Consider the following 20,410-nt stretch of genomic DNA (forward strand, 5'->3'; position numbering starts at 1 on the left):
GAACAAAGGGAGATATATTGCTTTACTTTAAGTTGACATTTGGTTGCTTACTAAAATAATTCCGAGTTAACATGCTGAAATGTAACTTTGTATTCTGCTAAGAGATATTGTCCTATCCTTTAAATTGGCTGGGATTAAAAGGTCCTTATGATTTCAAATGAGCATGAATTCCAGTGCCACTGAGCATGTAATCTGAATTTATAGAAATTAATTACTGAGTTTGGTCCTGAACGCTAAAGAGTAAAATGTAAGTTCCAGGTGGAGGTTATAAATTCATCACACTGTAACAAAAAGATATAAAAATACCTAGAAATTTTTCAGATATGTGAAATACCAATTTATATCCATAGGAAATTTATACAAATATACAATTATCTGTGGGTACATTTTTGCTCATTGTAAGATTCTATTAAGCAATGAAACACGTTTTTACATTGGTAAGCACTCACTGAAGATAATTTCAAAATGTCAATAATGGAATATATCAGCTTAGAAAACTAAAAGAGGTTTAACATTTTATGCTGCTTATTCTATTTTTTAACACACTGACTTAATTACAATCAATTTTCAAATATTTAACTTTTTCAAATTACCAAAAATATTTATTTATTTGGTTAAAAATTAAGGGGTATATTTTCGATGTTGGATTCATCAAAAAGTTAACTTGTATGAAAAAAAGTTTGCCTTTATTCCAATGGCACAATATCAATTTTTCTAGTTATCTGTACTAATATACAAACTAAAGTCCTCAAAACATGACTAACAGAAAAACATGCCAAAATATAATGCCAGATTCCTTTCCTATTTTTGCTCCAATTTCCCTGGTTGGTGGGGTACCAGAGTGCTGTAGCAACATGCTGGCAATAGCGAAAAAAAAAAGACTGCCTTTGGATACTACAATATAATCCTTCAACTATGGAAAATCAATGTTTTCTTGTCCAGTTGTAATTTTAAAGGCCAAAGCAGAGAAGGGTGAGTGCAAGTTAATAAGCATTAAGGAACATCCATCCAGGGGTACTGGAGAAGGAAATGGCAACCCACTCCAGTATTCTTGCCTAGAGAATCCCGTGGACAGAGGAGCCTGGTGGGCTGCTGTCTATGGGGTCGCACAGAGTCGGACATGACTGAAGTGACTTAGCAGCAGCAGCAGCAGCAGCATCTAGGGATAAGGGATCAGTGACTTCCTCAGATAAACCTTGAAACCCCCAGAAATACTCCACTGTCCTTTTTCAGGTTATTTTTGTTTTCTTTTATAAACGGAAAACTTTTCTACAGATATTCCCACTAATTACTCTAACTTATTTAATGAAATTCTAGCAGATAAAAATTTAGTTCCAATTAAGTCATTATGGCAGTTGTTTTTAGACTAAAAATGTTAACTAATCCAAGAAATGTCTCTTGTGGAATTAGATTTGATTAAACTAAAAATTCTACAAGAAATAAAGCAATGGGAAAAAAGTTAGGGTATCTCAAAATAGCTTGAATAGTTACAATAGTAAATTGTCAAATTCATCTCTGTGTTCTTGCCACATATCAGTTATTTTTACAAAACAATCAAGAAGGAAAAAAAATCTGCTTAAATGCAACAAAGCTAAAAAAAAAAAAAGAGCAAAAGAGATTTCACTTATGGTGCACAAAGTTGCCTTCCAGTATTATTGTTTTAGGTCATCAGGATAAGGACATGTATCTCTCACAAAATCATAACATCTCTACTGACTTTAACTTCCCTTTTCATTGTCTAGATATAGAGCAGTTCCAACAATCCACAGATGCCTAATATATTTCCTCTATTTAGAAAGCAAATTGATCCATCATACCTAATACAGACTTACAAAGCAAGAAGAGAATATTACTTTTGTATCAGATAAAAATGAACAAGAAGAGAAGCTGTTTTTTTCATCACATATAAAATATCTAGACTATGAACCTTAAAGCATCTAAATCCCAATAAACAAAATACATGTGTGTGTATATATATATATATATATTTTTTTTTTTAATCACTAGTTTTGTACCCAATCCCCTAGGAATGTTAATGCTCTTTTCTTTACACTTCTTTACGTCTTTCCCTTGGGTGGACCTATCATAACCTACATGAAATTCTACCTTGTCCCCTGATCTCTCCTCATATTGTTCCCCATGTCTAAAAGCCTACTGGTCATCTTTACTGATTTCCTGTCACGTTGAATTCAACATTTCTAAAACTGAACTAGTTCCCAAACCATGTCTCTTTTGAGTCTCTGATATTTCCATCAATGGTAGCAATCATGGAACCTCAAAGATACCTTTGATTCCTCCTCTTTGTTGCCTTCTACACTTTCATGTCTTCTTTAGTAATATATTACTACTTTCCATTCAACTGCTGCATTCTAGCATGGTCCCTCACATTTAACAGGATTCTTGAATTAAGGCCACAACACATCTCCCTATTTTTAATTTCTCAGTCCTCCAATCTATTCTAAAAAATAATGCTAAATTAATATTAACCATTTCTTTACTCTGAATTAAAAATCTCTCAGAAAAATCAAGTTTTGATTTCTCAGCCTAAAAGACTTTAAAACCTACCTCCAATTTACTTCTCTAATCTCACAGCTTTCCACTTCTGTATAAGAAACTCTACAGGCAAATGCTCTTTGTTCACTCTGCTCTGCTCTTTATCCTTTGTCTTGCTTTAGGCTCTCTGAGCTTAAGCAGTTCCCCTAACCTGGGAAACAATAGTCTCTTCCTTTTTCCTAAATCCTACATACCCTTTAAAGCCCAATTCAAGTTCCATCTTCTCCAAGAAATCTTCCCTATCTAGTAGGACTTTGTGTTAATCACTGGCTTTTATTGTGAATCACTTAAAATTCAGTTATTTTTATATGCCCTCTTGTCTTTCTGATTAAATAATAAAAGTTCTGAAGAGCAGGTACTGTCTCTTACCTCATTATAGTCACAACATCTGGCACAAACACAGAAATTTTTATTAAGTGTTATAAAACTAAATAATCGAATAACTATTTCACATTTGGCAGTTTTTGTTACATTATACACAAGCACTTTTATCTTGTATCACTGTACACAATAAGGTAAGCTATCACACTTGTTTTTCTATTCCAAATACCTATGTTAAATGAAATATTTGTTATATAAGTTTTTATTTCATAACAATCTCTTTTTTGACTTACAGAGAGCAATTAAGGTAAAAGAAGCAAACCTTTAGAAACTTTATTTCCCTCATTGCAATTTTGTTGACAGACTTTTCTGGTTTTTCATAAAATATCTTAATGGCCACTATCTGCCCAGTATCCTTATGTTTACACTTCATGACTGTTCCATAACTTCCCTCTCCCACTTTTCCAAGGGTTTCATACATCTCCATTTTGAGGCCCGGTTTTTTCTTTATGGAAAGAAAAGATGGGGGGGGGAGAGAAGATTACACATTCATACCTTTCTTTATTCAAGGTGGATAATGCAGTATCACAATAAACTAATACTTTAAATTACGGAAAAGGATAAACTAGGACTCTTTTCCACGAGTCCTGTTTGTCTCTGGGAATTCTGCCAGTTCGGCAGCAAGGTGTCCTTATGTGGCTTCGGCCACCACCAGAACTTGGGGGAACTTCCTACTGTCTCCATCATTCCCACCAAGATTTAAGATGCTCTCACTACATGTCACCTATTCATCATGGGTAGGGTCCCCACACGTCTCGTCAAGCCCCATCAAATCTAAGTTTTCCGCAAAGCTGCAGTCACCAACAGATCAGGCCCAGGGACCCAAGAAAACCTCGGTCCCGCCCGCTCCTCAAACCAGGAGTCTTAGGGTCCCAGACCAGTGCCGCGCCCCTTTCCCCACCGTCGACCTCGTCCGGGCAGCCACCGCTGCCTCAGCCCATTCTGTGATCCTGCCAGCCGGGGTCAGTGCAGTCGCAGCGACTCCCACCCTACCTAGCTTGCCAGCGCCCCACTGCCTACTACCATAGCAACGGTGCAGCAGGTCACTAGCTTGGGGTCTACTGCGCAAGACCGGAAAACCAGCCAGGCCCGACCCGGAAGGGAAAATGGGAACGCGCGGACACAAGTTCCTGTGGGGGCTAACTGGAAGCTTCCCTGCGGGTGGAGGTCGGTAATACCAGCAGCTGTCGATCAAATTGGGGCCACTACATAAGGTTGGTTCTGAGCCGCGACAGGGGAGGATCATATTTTGGCAAAAGCTCGAGAGGCTGCAAATCCTCTTGGGAAGGGGAACCGGGGTGGAAGTTTATCCGACCTGCATCTTAGACGCCCGTAAGCCCGAGAACACTTGCTGCTTGTGCTGGATCCTAAAAGGATGCTTGGTGTCACAGGTTGAGACTTCTTGTAAAACGAGACTTCCAAGGAAGTCTTGTAAAATTATAGTTTTCTAAGTTACCTAGTTATCTTAATGTTACATAATCTGTGTTTAACCTCAGCTGTCGACATTCATCCTTAAAACAGGGACAAGACGATTCATAAGAACATTTCTTGAACACCTCTTAAATGCTTAAAATTTTTTTCTTGAACTCACAGTAATCATCTTTTTTTTAAAATTCCCTTTCTACACGTCAAAACTCGTAAAAGGCCCTCTTTGGAAAAACAAATAATTCAAAGGGCTCCACCACAAAATAGAGTGACATATAAGGCACCCCACCTCCCGCAATCTTAATTGCCTAAGAACTAGACATGGGGTTCGGATCCAGTGACAGCCTCCAATGAATAAAAGGAGTATCACTGGAAGTGCCCAGGCAGTGTTGTTTTCGTTACGGCTTTCATTTTCCTGTTAAAAAACAAACAAACAAACAAAAAAAAAGCGTAAGAGGCCAAATCTCACTTTGCTTATGAATAAGAGAAAGTGTCATTATTACCCAATAAATTCTAGTCCAGTTGGTCTTACCCCAACATGCACATTAAAATCACACCTAGAGAGCTAGTTAAAAGGCCCCACCCCCAGAGATCCTGATTTAAATGAGTTAGGATAAAGAAATTGGTATTTTAAAACATTCCAAAGTGTTTCTATGTTACGACAGCTTATATTGAGACACGGAGGGGAAAGAAAGGTGGTCATGGTTTTTGCTTATCACCATAAAAATATTCAAAATTGTCTTTGCTTTTGAAAAGTTACTCAACTATGTTATATTTTCTATGAATATCATAGTAAATCTTATACTGAACTCAGACTTGTAAAGCACACTTATTAAATATTTGTTGTTGACTTATTATGTTGTCAAGGATCAAAGCATGAATCAGAGTCCCTTGCTCTCAGTGAGCTCACAATCTAGAGCAGCTGAGTCTACACTATAAAATTATAGCCTTAAAACTATCCTTTCTACAACTAGGTTATGACAGGGTTGGTAACCAGGACAACGTATGATTCTTGCTTATACAATAAAGCTCTCGGACTTTAATGCAACTTACTTGGTTTGATCGAAAGCATTACTTCATTCTGGAAAACCATGACCTGTAGATTTCCAAAACAATTATAATTGCTAAACAAATGACATGACAGATTTTTTTTTTTAATTTAGCATTTCACTATAGGTAACCCTAACAGTATGTCTCCATCCTTAGCTATAGGGAGGCTAAGAATTGCTATGGCAGGAAGGCAAAAAAATGAAAATAAGAAAATCACTTTTTGACTTAGAGAATTACATTTGTCAGTGGGTATCTATCAAGTATTAGATCTGGCTAATTTGATCACCAAGGCAGTTAATAAAAGCAAGAGAAAGAATTCAGAGATTGAAGAAAGAGAGGTACCAGAAAAGTAGGGGAAATTAACCTTTTCTAGTTCAATGAAAGTATGCCCAACGCCATATTACTCATTCTGTCTTCCTGTAACAACTTGGGTTGAGGAATCACCCAAATGGACTTCAAGAGCTCAGGATTCAGCCCGGAAAAGTCTTTAAGAACAGAATTGGAGGCGATAGAGGAAGGGAACTCAATGACTAGAAATAATGTCAGAACTCCAACGGCCAATATCTCTGAGCCCCGGTGGGGGACATTTCAGGCCATTCACTTACTTGTGTTGAAAATCTGAAATAAGTTACTCAGGCTAGATACACAACCCCTATCCACATCTGCATGATCTCTCCCCCACATGAGTCAAACTTTTAGGTTTGACAACCAGTCATCTACACTCTCTTCATACACACTATGATCAAACCCGCGCATTTCTTGACAAATACAACGGTACCCCACTATAGACAAATCCAAGGACTTTGACACAAAGCCTCAAATAAGAGCAGACTCATAAAGGAAAAACAAAATTCAGTAATCCTGTGGGGATTGTAAACAAACATTCAACAATCTGCACATCGTTCTTTCATCTCTGCCCAGCATTGCTAACCCTGGAAACCCCGCAATGCTCATACTGTAATATTTGGTGGCCCTAAGGAAGCATTTCAGGGGATTTCGCTTTGTATGGGCCTCAGTATTCAGCTGAGGAAAACGGACGTCCCTTCACTTTTTCTCAGATGCCAGATTTGATAAGCCATTGAGCCAACCTGAGGGGAGTTTTAAATCCAAATTATTTGGGGCTTTAGAGATTTAAGAAGCAAAACAAACTACTGCTTCCGACACAATCTCATCAATAGCTGTTAATATCACAAAATGGAGAAAAAACATAAAAGTGCATACCAGCCCTCAGCCCGTAAATTTAACTACCGGGCTGAAAGACTTGGCTGAAAGTTAGATCCAGGCGACGCTCTCACGTGATCCGTCCTAATGGCGTCATAGGGACACGTGGTTCTAGATACTTCGTCCCCTCCCCCTCGGAGGTGGATTGTTGACAACGCCGCCGGCGGTCACGTGATCTTACGTCATCCTACCTCCTTTCCCTGAAATCTCTGGCCCCGGATGTGTCCCTCTCTCCCCACCCGGCTGAGCCTAAACTAGTGAAAGAGGGGGAGACGGGTTGGTGTTTCAGTTTCGGTACCTCTTAATCACAATCTCCAGTCTGAGCATAGGGAACAATAATTGGTCGATTCGTTCAAGGAGACAAAAGGGATAAGGTCCCTGCTGAAGGGCTCCCATAACTAGCTCTCCTACGTCCCGTTCCCTTCTCGCCCACCCCTCACTGCATGGTACCGGCGGAGGGCGGAGGGATCTGGAGGCGGCGGAGGGAGACGTCATTGCAGGGTTGTTTGTGCAACCTCGGCGGCGGCGGCGGCGGCGGTGACCCACAGTGATTCGGCCGCCGCGCCGGGGGGTGGGGGGGCTGCGCGGGACTCTTTTCTTTCAGACTGACCGCGGGGCTGCTGGGGAGCATGTCGACCCCGGCCCGGAGGAGGCTTATGCGGGATTTCAAGCGGTAAGGGCCTTCATTTTCGCCTGAATGACGACTCCTCCCCAAAGCTACGGGGCTAGGGTGGGGATCCGGGACACCTTCCCCTCTTGACCCTAAGAGGGCTGCTGTGGGCCCAGGGGGACAGACGGAAGCCCAGTTCTAGCCCCGTTTTAGCACTCTCTTCTCCTTGGTTGTTCACTTGTCCTACGTAAGAAATTTTGATACTTCCTCACCACCACCCTACCCCCACAAAAAAGTAAAAAGATGGCTATGGTCTGTCCTACGATTCTTTGCTGCCCACTGCGGCCAGTTGCCTGCTACCTCGCTCTAGCTTTCAAATCTCATCCTTCGCCTCTGCACCCTGCGGTGCCTCTTCTCTCTGCCCTAAGAGCGAGCCCTTGCAGAAGCCTTTCCACCGCTAGCTACACCAATCAGCTTTGTTCGATGGCCTTGCCGTCTTCTCCGACTGCCAGGGTTGGGGCCAACCCCCGCCTCCCTCCCCATTCTTTCTGCAGTGAGGGTGGGGTCTGATGCGCGAGGGCCGGAGGTTGTTAACCCATCCTCCGAAACCCGACTCTTTCCCCCCCGCCCGCCTGAAAGGACCTTGAGAACTGGCTTAGAGGGCTGGGACTCGGGCTGGCAAACCGGACTGCCAATGCTTTCTGGAACTCAGCTCTGTGGCCTAGTGTATAAAGACCTATCTATAGCCTCCAAAGTCTGGAAAAATGCCTTCCTGGAGGCTGGCGCTAACCTGATACTCCCTGAGCCTCCTTTGTAAAATAGGGTTTTGTTAGATGTTAGGGTTGATGAGGAGGAAGTGACTGTTTTTCCCCCAGTTGTTTTACTTTGAATGCTTACAGGTACGGAGAAGAAAATAACCAAGAAAACTTAGCGTTACGCTCACATGCGCATTTTTAGGTGTTTTTCTAGGGAGACCTGCCCTGCTTGAGAGAAAAAATCCAGTGTAAAAACTTGGATTGGCTTATCAGGAAGTAACCTCTCAACTTCATTGTAAACCTTTAAATGAAGCACTTGGAAGCCATTGTTTCGGGCTTTGCCCAGTTTGGCCTTGAGTGTATTGGTAACTTAGCCTTTATCTTTGGTGGGCGGTATCACGCAGCATATCTTCCAAGGGTTCTCATCGTCATGGCTTGTACTGCTTGAGGTTGACTAAAAGCCATTTTGGGGGGACTAATTCCAAGAATCATACCACATGACGGTGTGTTTATGTGTGTATATGTGTGTGTGTGTGTGTGTGTGTGTGTGTGTATATATTTAGTGTCGCGTTTACTTTTTTTTTTTTCCTGAGATAACAGTTTTAAAAGGAGATACTCCTTTTGGTGCAAAACTCGGTTTCTACAGCTTGAAACCATGAGTGAAATTCCAATAATAAAATTTCAAGATTCCTGGCCTTTGGTACCCTGGTTTCTCATTGCAGTTCTCTGCTTAATTCTGAGTTGTGTGCTTGGCACCTTCGGTAGTTTTCCAAGGGTCTTCGTTTGCAAGAATTTGTGACAGGTGTTGGAAGGTAGCTCTGTATATGGGCGCATGATCTGAGAGGTAAAATGCAGTATTGGTGCAGAGCTTTTAAAATAGGGACTGAGGGAAAACCTAGCCAGAGCTTTGCTTACTCTAAAAGCTACTGCTAACTAAAGCAAATGGAATAAAGTAGTTCTACTCCCCAAAACTAGTTTGCTGATTAAACTGGATGCAAGTGTTTTTCAGTCATTTAATGTTTACACTGAGCTGGGGTCTTTATATTTTGTTTGGGGAGAGTTTTTTTGGTGGCCATGTTGCCCAAGTAGCTTTGGTTAGGACTCACACAGCCTTTGAGAGTTTACAGTAGCAAAATTGAAGGTTGAGTAAATAGTGTTTTTTTGCACTTGAGGTTTTTCCTTTGTTGTTATTGTTTAAAGTAGTTCTTGAACAGATACCTTGGTGATATTTGAAGAGGGATGACTCCCAAGCCATTAAAAGTGGTATGGTTTATTCCAGCTCAGCACAACAAGAAAATGGATTTAGTTTTTTTCTCAAAGTAGATGGTTCAAAGATGTTTGATTGGCCTTCTTAGTGGCCTTAATGTTCAACTTTTAAAATTTCTATTCTGGATTTCTAGATTGCAAGAGGACCCACCTGTGGGTGTCAGTGGCGCACCATCTGAAAACAACATCATGCAGTGGAATGCAGTTATATTTGGGTGAGTTGAAAGAAATAACAAATGATAGGTAAGGTGATTCTTTTAAGAAAATTGAATGTATAACAGCTAGGAAAGGAAACTGAGGGATGAGGAATCTTACAGAAACTGTAAGATTAAAAAAAATTCTGATAAAGAGTTTTGGCAGTCATAAAATTTGATTTTATAATCAATGGGTTTTATTTGATAAAAATATCATTTGAGACTACAGGAGAATGATAAGTTAGTTTGTACAAAATGTGCCAAGCAAATGCTTAGTATGCATTCTACCAGAACTGTAAAAAGAGTAGGAACCAAAAATATTGATAACTTCCACCATAGTAAGAATTTAAATAAAAAGTGTTTCACAGCTTAATGTGAAATAACTGAATGGAGCCTTTCAAGGTGCAGTCTTATATTTTACATATAGTATATATTGCATGTAGGCTTATTTGTATAAGAGCATTATTTCTTCATGCTCTTTCTTTGGTTTTCCTGAGCTGGATTTTATTTTCTTTCACTCTTTAAAAAAATTTAATTTTCTTTATTATTTTTTTGCTGTGTGTGGACTATCTCTAGTTACAGTACCCTGACTTCTCATTGCAGTGGCTTCTCTTGTTGCAGAGTGAGGCCTTCAAGCTCGGTAGTCGCAGCACACGGGCTCAGTAGTTGTGGCATGAGGGCTCTAGAGGGCACGGGCTCAGTACCTGTGGTCCGTGGGCTTAGTTGCTCCTCTACTTGTGGGACCTTCCCAGACCAGGGATCGAACCTGTGTCTCCTGCGTTGGCAAGTGGATTCTTGACTTCTGGACCTCCAGGGAAATCTCTTTTGTTGCTCTTTTTATACTAGGGTTTTGCACTAAAACTTAAAAGGAACACTTCTGTAAACAGAATTCTGAATTGCCATTGACTCCATTTTAAGAGTCTACATTAAAAATTAGTGGGGAAAATGAGTGTAGTTCACCCTTCTAAAGTAAAGTGGTATTAAATCAGGCTGTTAGCATGCTTCTTTGAGATCTTGAATGTACCTTGCAAATTATAATTAAACCTTACCAACCCAGCTTTGTAAAGCAATTAAAAAAACAAACTTAAAAAAAATTTAAAAAGTAAACTTCAGGTTGCTGCTTAGGAAAGATGAGATAGGGATATGGTACAGTGAAAAGACGTGGACAGAAGAAACTGGCATTCTTGGTGACATCAGATAAATATAGTTGGGTTGAACAAAGAGCTATTTCTCTTTTGAAAAGCAGGATACTTTGGTATCATAATTATCTTAAACTAAAGGATATTGACTTCCATTTTATTGATATATATTGAAAATAGGAATTTTTCTATTTAATATATTTACAAAAGGATTGATATTTATGAACTGAATTTTTTTTGTCCTAAGATTATGACAAGTTTCTTTTGTTTTTTGTAAAACCATTCTAAAAGGAAAACTTGGAAAATGAAAGTTACTATTTATGTCTTGCGTTTGTTGTTGTTAGTTGCTCAGTTGTGTCTGACTCTTTGTGACCCCATGGTCTATAGCCCACCAGGCTCCACTGTCCGTGGAATTCTCCAGGCAAGAATACTGGAGTGGTTAGCCATTCCCTTCTCCAGGGACTCTTCCCAACCCAGGAATCCAACCTGGGTCTCCCGCATTGCAGGCAGATTCTTTACTGTCTGAGCCACCAAGGAAGCCCCTTTTATGTGTATATAAATAAAAATCTAGGGCTAAGGTGGTATTAACAATAAATACTCCACACATTATCAGAATGAGATCCTCTTTTTCTTGTTTGAGTTTATCCTCTCCACTCTTTGAAAATCAGGAAAAAGCAGAAAGAAAAACTTTTTTTAATCATAAATCTTCTTATTTTCAGACCAGAAGGGACACCCTTTGAAGATGGTAAGTCATTCTCAATATGTTTTCTATAGTATTAAGAGGCTTCTTTTTAGTAGAAAATTATCACACCAATCTATCTAGTTAAGGCTATTTTCTATTAATAGATTGGATTAAAACTAAATAATGCTACTGAGAATTTATAGTTTACAAAGAACTTTCTTCCCATGTCAGCTTGATCACCTTCATTGCTAGTTCTTCTGTTACTTTTGTATTGGCTCTTGAACTCGAGGCCTACGTGGTGGGGTCTACGTTGAGAATAGTTTTAAATTTAAATGACCTCATAGCATGCTAAAGGTGTCCCTGAGGTAAACACCAGAAGAGTAATTATCATACATTTTTAACTTTATGTTGATCAGTGCTCTTAATTGTGTGTAACTGCCAGTAGTTACACTTAACAGCTATCTTTTGACACCTGTAAATAGTTAGCATTCTACAGAATCTTTTGCATCTTAAATTCAGTATTTAACCAAGAGCCAGAAAAATGGAAAACTTGTTCTAATGTGTACTTATAGTTGAACTTATTAAATTGATTTTAACCAGATACTTAAAATTTCCCTAATACAGCATGAATTTTTAAAATGTGTTAAATAGATTTGTCTTAGTTATCACAGTGGCTCCAGAATTAACCCATCAAGGTTATTTATACAAATAATGATTGCAGAAGTATTTTTAAGGAGAAAACCTGAATGTTCAGTAGGAGAAATGGTTAAGCAAATTATTAAATATCTAGACTGTAGAGTATTATGTACCTATTAAAGAATAAGGTAGATCTGGTTGTATGTCTGAGGAGACAAAAAAGTTGTAGAATATATGTTACAATACCGCAGTTTTACTGACTAGCATACATGCCTCTGTGTGTGTGTGTTTAAAGGCTTGTATACCATACTGCTATCAGTGGTTACCTCTAGATGGTGGGGGAGGGGTAAGGAGTTGAAAGGTACTCAAGGGGTTCTGCTTTTTACTCTGTACCAAGGATTCTCAAGGGTGGTCCACAAGCTCTTTAAGTTTCCTGAGACCTTTTCAGGGGTTTCCTGTGATCAAAACTGTCTTCATAGCAATAGTAAGGCTTTTTCTTCTACCTTTTATATTGTATGAGCATAGCACTGATGCTACAAAAGCATTAGTGACTAAAACTGGCCCTAAGCAATTTAGTGCCTTGGCACATACCAAGACAGTGGCACCAAACTCTGCTTGGAGTCGTATTTTTTGCATTTTTTTAATAAAAGATGTCAGTTTCACTTTAAAATGTTTTGATGAAAAAGTACGAATTACTAATATTGCTAAATTCTGACCATTGAGTATGCTGCTTTCTGATATTCTGCTTGATGAAGTTGGAAGTATGCATACAGCACTTCTCTTGCATACCAGTTTGATGGTTGGAGGGAAAGCAGTTTCTGCAGTTTGAGTTACAACTTGAATTACTGCTTTTTTCATGGAACATTTTTACTTGAAAGAATGACTGGCAAACTTTGGTTGTTTCGATTTGAGTATGTATTTGGTTGCCATATTTTTAGTGAAAGTGTTAGTTGCTCAGTCATGTCTGACTCTTGGTGACTCCATGGACTATGGCTCGCCAGGCTCCTCTGTCCATGGAATTCTCTAGGCAAGAAAACTGGAGTGCATAGCCATTCCCTTTTCCAGGAATCAAACCTGGGTATCCCACATTGCAGGCAGATTCTTTACTATCTGAGCCACCAGGGAAGATTTTAAATTAAGTTGAGGAAAGTGACTGACAGGATTTGTTGCTGCTGATAAAATTATGGTTTCCCAATACTTTTTTCTCTGATGAGATTAGTAGATGGTATTACGGTTGTGACTTTGTTTTTGATGGTGTATATCTTTCTCTCTAGTCCCTAAGTCATGTCCGACTCTTGTGACCCCATGTACTGTAGCCTGCCAGGCTCCTCTGTCCTTGGTATTCTCCAAGCAAGAAAACTGGAGTGGGTTGCCATGTCCTTCTCCAAGGGATCTTCCCAACCCAGGAATTAAACCTAGGTCTCCTGCATTGCGGGCAGATTCTTGACTGACTGAGCTATGAGGGAAGCCCTGGTGTATATAGATACATATCAAATGAAATATGGCAACATTTAGATGATTTGGATAACTCAGTGAACTGGTATTTTCCAAATGGCCAATGTGTTAGGAAGTTATGGATGGATAAAAGATACATGCAATGTGCATTAGTCGTTAATATAAATGATGCAAAAAGTTTATATGGCTCCAAATTTTATGTTGTAGCTAACCTTTAAAAACTTTACCATTTCTTTTATGTAATATCAAAAAAGAATATCTACCTTTATCTGAAAAAACTATGAAAATACTCCTTCCTTTTTCCTTTACATATATGCAAGAGGCCTGATTTTCTTCATGTATCTCAACCAGAACAACATGTTGGAACAGATTGAATGCAGAGGCAGCTGAGAGAATGCAGCTGTTTTCTATTAAGCTAATCATTAAAAAGATTTGCAGATAAACAGTGCTACACTTCTCACTAACTTGGTGGGGGGAAATATAGTTATTTTCATTAAATATTACTTAGGTTAATGTGTAATGAATTTACAGTTGTTAAGTATTTTAAGATTTCCTTGAGTAATCATTTCTAATACAACAAATATCAACAGTGGTAGCACATGGTGTGCTGGAGACAATTTATACCAATTATGAGAATGGATTGTTTAAAAATTAGGGGAATTTTTTTTAATTAATTTTTGGTGGAAATGCCATAAAATGGTGTGCTGTTGCATGCATCTCTTCCCATCTTCATGTTCAGTGACTTCACATTTGAAGCTTGGTGTGATTGGGAGTAAGAGTATAAAGAGGTCCAGAGACCCCATAATATGAAGAAAGCAAGCTTAAAGCTGTTTTTTATTTGTGTTTACCTGAAATGTTTACATTGTACATTTTGTAATGAAGGAAAATTAAAAGTAAGTGTAAAATATATATAACAATAGGTATTAAAAATAGGTTATAAGGCTGTCTTTGCTAATGAACTGTACATTTCGTAGAACCTCTTAATATATCAGAACGTGAGTTAAATATCACCTTTGATTTTGTTTGTATCTTTGGCCTCCCTAATCCCAAATTTCCAAACAACAAAAAATTTAAAGAGGTAGAGGTTATATATTGAATATATGAGCAATGAAAATAGAGTGTTAAATATTTTACTAAATACATGTCTTTGATCTTGATAGACTGAAGTCATGAGTTTAGAATTTAGGTTGAGAAAGTGTGGGTTTTTTTTTTTTTTTTTTAATTGAATTGATAAATAAGGAGAGAAGCTTGTGGAGACATCTTGAATGGTTTAAACTTTTATTGACTTCATTAGGAATAGGCTTCAACTTACTGAGTAAGCCCACAGTGGGTAATTGGAGCGCCTTTCGAGCCTTCAGGTATATTTCCTCAAAGTGAAACGTCTCTGGATAGTGAATAAACACAAAAGGAGTCCAGAATGACAAACATAAAACTATATATTAATGGTGGCTGTGTCTGCTAAATAGATTTGTAATTTGAGTTGAGAGTTCTTTGTACACTGAACAGATTGACTTTGTTACAAATACATAATTTTTTTTTTAATGCCTGTCTCTTGACCAGCAAATAATGATTTAGGCTGACCAAAATGTACCATATTGGTTTATAACCAACAGTAGACAGTTACACTAATGCCTAACTGATTCTTGACTTAAATGTTGGGAACAGAAAAAGACGTTTTCACATTAGTGGCCATACCCTCCAGTCTGAGTCCTTTGTCATATGATGGTTAGCTCCTCTCAAAATCATTTGGCACCTCCTTCTAAGTTATAGTAAATTAACTGTAGTTACTCAAATGTGCATTTAAAAGTTTGGTAGCTAGGGCAAAATTGCCTGCCAAAAATATGACAGTTAATGTTCTTAACAGTAGTATATGTTAAGTGCTTGTACCCCCAAATGCTTGCCAATGTTGTATATTATCAATACATAAATAGAAATATATTTAGTATGTTTTATATGCTAAACCAAAATTAACATTAATTTTTGTGTGGTTGTGCAAAAGCCAGCATGGGGTTGGGAATTAATTGGTGACGAGATAGAAAAGTTATACTTGTCATTACTGTAATTATTTTGGTTTGTTTTCTATCTAGGTACTTTTAAACTAGTAATAGAATTTTCTGAAGAATATCCAAATAAGCCGCCAACTGTTAGGTTTTTATCCAAAATGTTTCATCCAAATGGTAAGTAGCATTTTATTAGCTTTTGCAAATGATAGGAGGAAGAAAGAGTTGTTTCATCCTTTTAGCTGTTGCCCATGCTTTTCATTATTAGGGCCCACCTCTCAACGTTGCTTCCATGTCAGTATTAACCATACTTTTTTAGTCTGGAATCTTACCAAGGTTCCTGATTTGAGGAAAGTTTTAATAACTTCTGATCTTTAAAAGTAATATCTATTTATTTGTCAGAATGTGAAAGATACTAAAAAGAATTTGCAGCTTAAAGTTTAGCTGTAAAACTACAAACAAATGTTCAAAATTGAGATCATGTTATATGTAAAATTAAGGAAATATCCTTTTTCTTTTTTTTTTTTGGCTGATCGTGTGGTATGTCGGATCTTAGTTCCCTAACCAGGGATGGAACCTGTGCCCCCTGCATAGGGAGGGTGGAGTCTCAACCACTGGATCACCAGGGAGGTCCTTTGGTTATTTTTGTTATCCCTCCATATTAATAGCATGGTTTCCCTTTTTTCCCACTACAAGTGGAAAACTTCATTTAGTTAACTTCCTAGTTTACTCTTTTTTTTTTAATCTTTATTATTAAAAGATTCATATACTTGCTGTTCACCCATTTAAGTTGTACAATTCAGTGGTTTTTAGTACCTTGACTGAGTTGTACAGTCATCCCCATAATCAATTTTAGAACATTTTTATCACTGTCCCCAAAAAATCCCATTCCTGTTAGCAGTCACTCCCCATCCCTATCCCCCTGCCTCCCAGCCATAAGCAACCAGTGGTTTATTTTCTCTATGTAGGTTTGCTTATTCTGGACATTGCATATAAATGGAGTCATATATGTGTCATATAATGTATGTGGTCCTTTGTAATTGATTTCTTTCAGCTGTCATAGTTTTCAGGTTCATCTCGTAACACATAACTGTACTTCATTTTATTGCTGAGTTATAATCCATTGTATGAATAGACTACATTTTGTTTATCAGTTGATGGATGTTCGGTTTCTAATTTACTTTTGTATTACTTCTCAAAAATAGTTACTACTTCAAAACTTTAAAATCATTTTGCATTTTTATGGGTTTTACAGAGGTAATGATTTTTGCTTTGAACTTGCTAAGTTTGATGTTCTGTGGAGTACACAGTAAGCAGTTGGCTATGCTGCTTTAAAGCTGAGAGTTAAATCTGGTCTGACGCTAACAATTGGAAATACCTAGCACATAGACAGTAATTGAGGCCATGAATAAAGTTGCCCCCAGAGGTTGTGTAAAGGGTATAAGATGGAAGAAGACCAAGGATAGAGTCCTGAAGAATGACAGTATTAAGTGTAATTTACCTCCTCTCCCCAAAAAGGCCTCACTTCCTCCTGTTTTGATGTAGAGTGATCAGACTTGTTCTGTGAAGCTTTCCACAATTTGATAGTATCAGTAACATTCAAATGCACGTATTCTTTGTCAACACAGTGATTCTATTTTTGTAAATTTATTGTACATATACATAATCTGGCAAGTGGATAAAAATTTATGTTCATTGTTTGTATTCTCACATAATCAATTCAAGAGGGGGAAAAATCCACTCTCAAATATTAAACTTTTAAAATAGTAATCAAAAAAAATAAATAAAATAGTAATCACTTGATTCTTATTTTTATTATGAGAGGAATGCATACTTATTGGAAAAACAAATCAAAGTACAAGTGAAGGTAAATAAGATCCTTCATAATCCTACTATTTACAGATATCTACATTTTGGCATTGAGTCTTACAAATGTTTTTGTGACTGCCTGTACTTCAAATTAAAGTATTTGTAAATGATTCTTTATAAGAAATGGAATTACATTAGTAATTGGAAACTTATTAATGTAATATATTAGGGATGTCGTTCTACATTAATTAACATATGGTAGACGTGTATCATTTCTGGCAGCAGTATTGGTATGTGCCATTAATAATGTACTGTTACTTAGCCAGTCCCCTCACTGTGGACCACAAATCATTTCCAGGTTTTCACTTTTGTAAAGAGTATTATAGAGAACATGCTGTAAATAAAACTTTGCATGTGCATCATTATTATTTTTAAAGTAGAATTGCTATTTCAAAAAATTAGCCCCCCAGCCAAGAGCTTTATTTAGGAATATGTAGAAGTGTGGAATTTAAACAGATTTGCTATATGTTATGTGTTGAAAAAATTTAACTGTGACTCAGCCTCCTCATCAAAAGGTATGTTGTAAACAGTCCTTAGTTTGAGATTGATTTTCCTGTGAGACAGAAAGTTTCAATGTTCAAGGCTTCTGACTGAGCCAAGCATTCTGTTTGTGGTAAAAAAAAAAAATTACTGTTTAATTATTAGATATGACCAAGTTAACATGTAACCAATTTTAGTGTTGTCTTTGCAGTGTATGCTGATGGTAGCATATGTTTAGATATCCTTCAGAATAGATGGAGTCCAACATACGATGTATCTTCTATCTTAACATCAATTCAGGTAAGCATGTTAGAATGCATCTTAATTTTTCAAGATTCTGTGGAATATAGTTGACTCTTTTAGGATCAGTTTAAAGGCCAGGTGAGCAAACTGACCTTCCCAACGCTAAGGTTACCAGTGGCAGACCTCATACAGATTCCTCAGGATTTTCATACAACTGATCTGCTTTCTCATTAGTGATCATGTTGGATCAAATCCACGATCATTTTCCTGATAAAATTAAAGTATAAATTGTTCTCACAGATCAAGTGATTTTGTTTTGTTTCTTTGGGTTTTGGGTTCTTTTTTTTTTTTTTTTTTTTTTTTTTTTTTAATTTTTGGCTGCATCTTGCAGCCTTGGGGTCTTAGTTCCCCAACCAAAGACAGAACTCCTGCCCCCTGTGGTGCAAGTGCAGAGTCATAACCACTGGACCACCAGGAAATTCCCTCACCGGTCAAATATTATTCATGCCTGGAAAGCATAGCCCGGAGAAGGAAATGGCACCCCACTCCAGTACTCTTGCCTGGAAAATCCCATGGATGGAGGAGCCTGGTAGGCTGCAGTCCATGGGGTCGCTAAGAGTCGGACACGACTGAGCGACTTCACTTTCACTTTTCACTTTCATGCATTGGAGAAGGAAATGGCAACTCGCTCCAGTGTTCTTGCCTGGAAAATCCCAGGGACGCGGGAGCCTGGTGGGCTGCCGTCATGGGGTTGCACAGAGTCAGACACGACTGAAGCGACTTAGCAGCAGCAGCAGAAAGCATAGCCAGAGGTTATGGAGAAAGATGAAAAAATCTTGGGAAAGAGAAAGATAATTGTTTAGTAAAAACATAGGGACCTTAAGAAACTGCAGTGCAGAAAAGCATCATTTTGCCCCATCCAAGAAAGGCTATTTCAAAGGAAAGTAATGAAACTTCCAACCAAAGCACTCTGGCAGAATATTTCAGAGTTGACCTTGAATGACAGTTCAGGAGGAAGGTTTGGGGTGGAGTCAAATTTTAGTTACATGGATTTGAGAGGAGCAGATGTGATATTTTGGTTTGTGGCCTTCAAGTTTTTTCTGTCACACTTCTGCTTTAATTTGAGTCATAAACAGTATTTTCAGCCTTCCTGTTATTAATACATTCCTTTGCTGCTAGGTGTATATGTTTTGTTGATTAAAGGAAATAAGGTATACTATCCAACTTACTGCCAGGAATTTGCAAACCTATCACAATAATAGAGTTTAACTTTGGAAAATGTTAGTTGCTGAGCTATTTTGTAGACATTGTATATTAACCAAATCAAATTGTTTAGTTCCCGTTTAATATCACAGTATGCTGAAGAATATTTGTTCTTTTCCAGTTTCTTTGAAATTAGAGGTCTTGAGGCAATTGAGAGCTATCTGTTTTGAAAACTGAAGTTTTGTAGTAATAGGAAACTTCTTACTGTGTTTAGATCTGAAAATACATGAGACATACTAATTTCTTTCTTCATTAAGTAATTTCTGTTTTCTGTCACTTTTGTGCTCCATATCTGACCATGTTAATATAAAAAATAACTCTACATATGTGTTTTTTCTTTTGTCTTTCCTTCTAGTCTCTGCTGGATGAACCGAATCCAAATAGTCCAGCCAATAGTCAGGCAGCACAGCTTTATCAGGAAAACAAACGAGAATATGAGAAAAGAGTTTCGGCCATTGTTGAACAAAGCTGGAATGATTCATAATAGACAACTGGTCTGTTAATCTTTTTCATCATTGTTGTGTATAATTTACCTCTCAGTAGAAAGGCTAACAAATTTTAAGTGCCACAGGTTTTAAGGATTCTGCAGAAAAAAAGTCCTTCAGTTTAGAACCTACAAAAGCTTGTGTATCTTGATTAATGTACTTTTTATTGCATGGTGTGAACTAAGTTATTGCTTACATAAATTTGTAATATATCCTGTTTGTATTTTTTTCCAAGTGTATAATGTTGGTGTGGAGTTTTCATGACAGAATATACACATTTTGTAAATCTGTACTTTTTTCAAATATTGAATGCCTTATTTTTGAATTCTTTAGATTTTTAAATTGGAGAAAAGCACTTAAAGTTTTTTATATATGAATATTACATGTAAAGCTGTTAAAATACATACTTCAGTGCAAGAGACTTTGTCACTTATTTCCTTATCTTATCCTAAGTAGGAGGGGTTAATAAGTCTCTAGCTCTCTATCAATTGATAGTTTCATTTCCAATTTCAAAAGAACAGATTTATATTTTATCAAGAAATTCAGATTTGATTCTAGATACCAATTATAATCTCAAACTTTATTTTGAATGTACCTTTATTAGTTTTAGTTGAGCAATTATAACTGGTTTGATTCTGTCCAACTCTGTATTTAGGCCACTTATTACTGTTTCTTCATGCACTACTTACTGTTAAACTGCACC

At 37.6% G+C, this 20,410-nt stretch overlaps 3 protein-coding genes across 5 annotated transcripts in view; 1 reads left to right on the plus strand and 2 right to left on the minus strand.

Annotated features, from left to right (window-relative positions):
• CDKL3 (cyclin dependent kinase like 3) overlaps nucleotides 1-6,888 on the minus strand; it is a 35,533-nt gene extending 28,645 nt beyond the window's left edge. Inside the window, exons 1-2 of one of the 2 annotated variants that reach the window (XM_055553789.1) lie at nucleotides 4,250-4,381; nucleotides 3,197-3,379 (exon numbers count right to left, since the gene is read on the minus strand). In XM_055553789.1, coding sequence (XP_055409764.1) covers nucleotides 3,197-3,379; nucleotides 4,250-4,255 — 189 coding nt within the window. In that variant the 5' untranslated portion in view covers nucleotides 4,256-4,381. Of the gene's footprint in view, nucleotides 1-3,196; nucleotides 3,380-4,249; nucleotides 4,382-6,630 lie in introns of those variants that run through there. The other variant, XM_055553782.1, reaches the window with a different exon arrangement.
• Nucleotides 1-13,224, minus strand: part of SKP1 (S-phase kinase associated protein 1) — a 144,967-nt gene extending 131,743 nt beyond the window's left edge. The window contains exon 1 of the mRNA XM_055553815.1: nucleotides 13,214-13,224. The gene's annotated coding sequence lies outside the window, so the exon portion shown is untranslated. The remainder of the gene's footprint in view (nucleotides 1-13,213) is intronic.
• UBE2B (ubiquitin conjugating enzyme E2 B) lies at nucleotides 7,062-20,128 on the plus strand. Of its 2 annotated transcripts, none has more exons than XM_055553821.1 (6): nucleotides 7,062-7,303; nucleotides 9,396-9,476; nucleotides 11,314-11,339; nucleotides 15,455-15,544; nucleotides 17,928-18,016; nucleotides 19,578-20,128. In XM_055553821.1, exons 1-6 carry the CDS (start codon nucleotides 7,260-7,262, stop codon nucleotides 19,704-19,706), a joined length of 459 nt encoding a protein of 152 aa, XP_055409796.1. In that variant the 5' UTR covers nucleotides 7,062-7,259; the 3' UTR covers nucleotides 19,707-20,128. The 2 variants fall into 2 exon arrangements, with proteins under 2 accessions (XP_055409796.1, XP_055409802.1); XM_055553827.1 differs by lacking the exon at nucleotides 7,062-7,303 and adding an exon at nucleotides 8,117-8,139.
• Nucleotides 20,129-20,410: the final 282 nt, after the last annotated feature.

The sequence above is a fragment of the Bubalus kerabau genome, chromosome 1 (assembly GCF_029407905.1).
Source record: "Bubalus kerabau isolate K-KA32 ecotype Philippines breed swamp buffalo chromosome 1, PCC_UOA_SB_1v2, whole genome shotgun sequence".
Lineage (NCBI taxonomy): Eukaryota > Metazoa > Chordata > Mammalia > Artiodactyla > Bovidae > Bubalus > Bubalus kerabau.

Bases quoted from the DNA above. Each gene is read 5' to 3' on its own strand.
- UBE2B (XM_055553821.1), top strand. From the start codon at position 7,260: ATGTCGACCCCGGCCCGGAGGAGGCTTATGCGGGATTTCAAGCG. The intron at 11,340-15,454 runs GTAAGTCATTCT...TTTTCTATCTAG, and splicing joins AGGGACACCCTTTGAAGATG to GTACTTTTAAACTAGTAATA. The intron at 18,017-19,577 runs GTAAGCATGTTA...CTTTCCTTCTAG, and splicing joins CTATCTTAACATCAATTCAG to TCTCTGCTGGATGAACCGAA.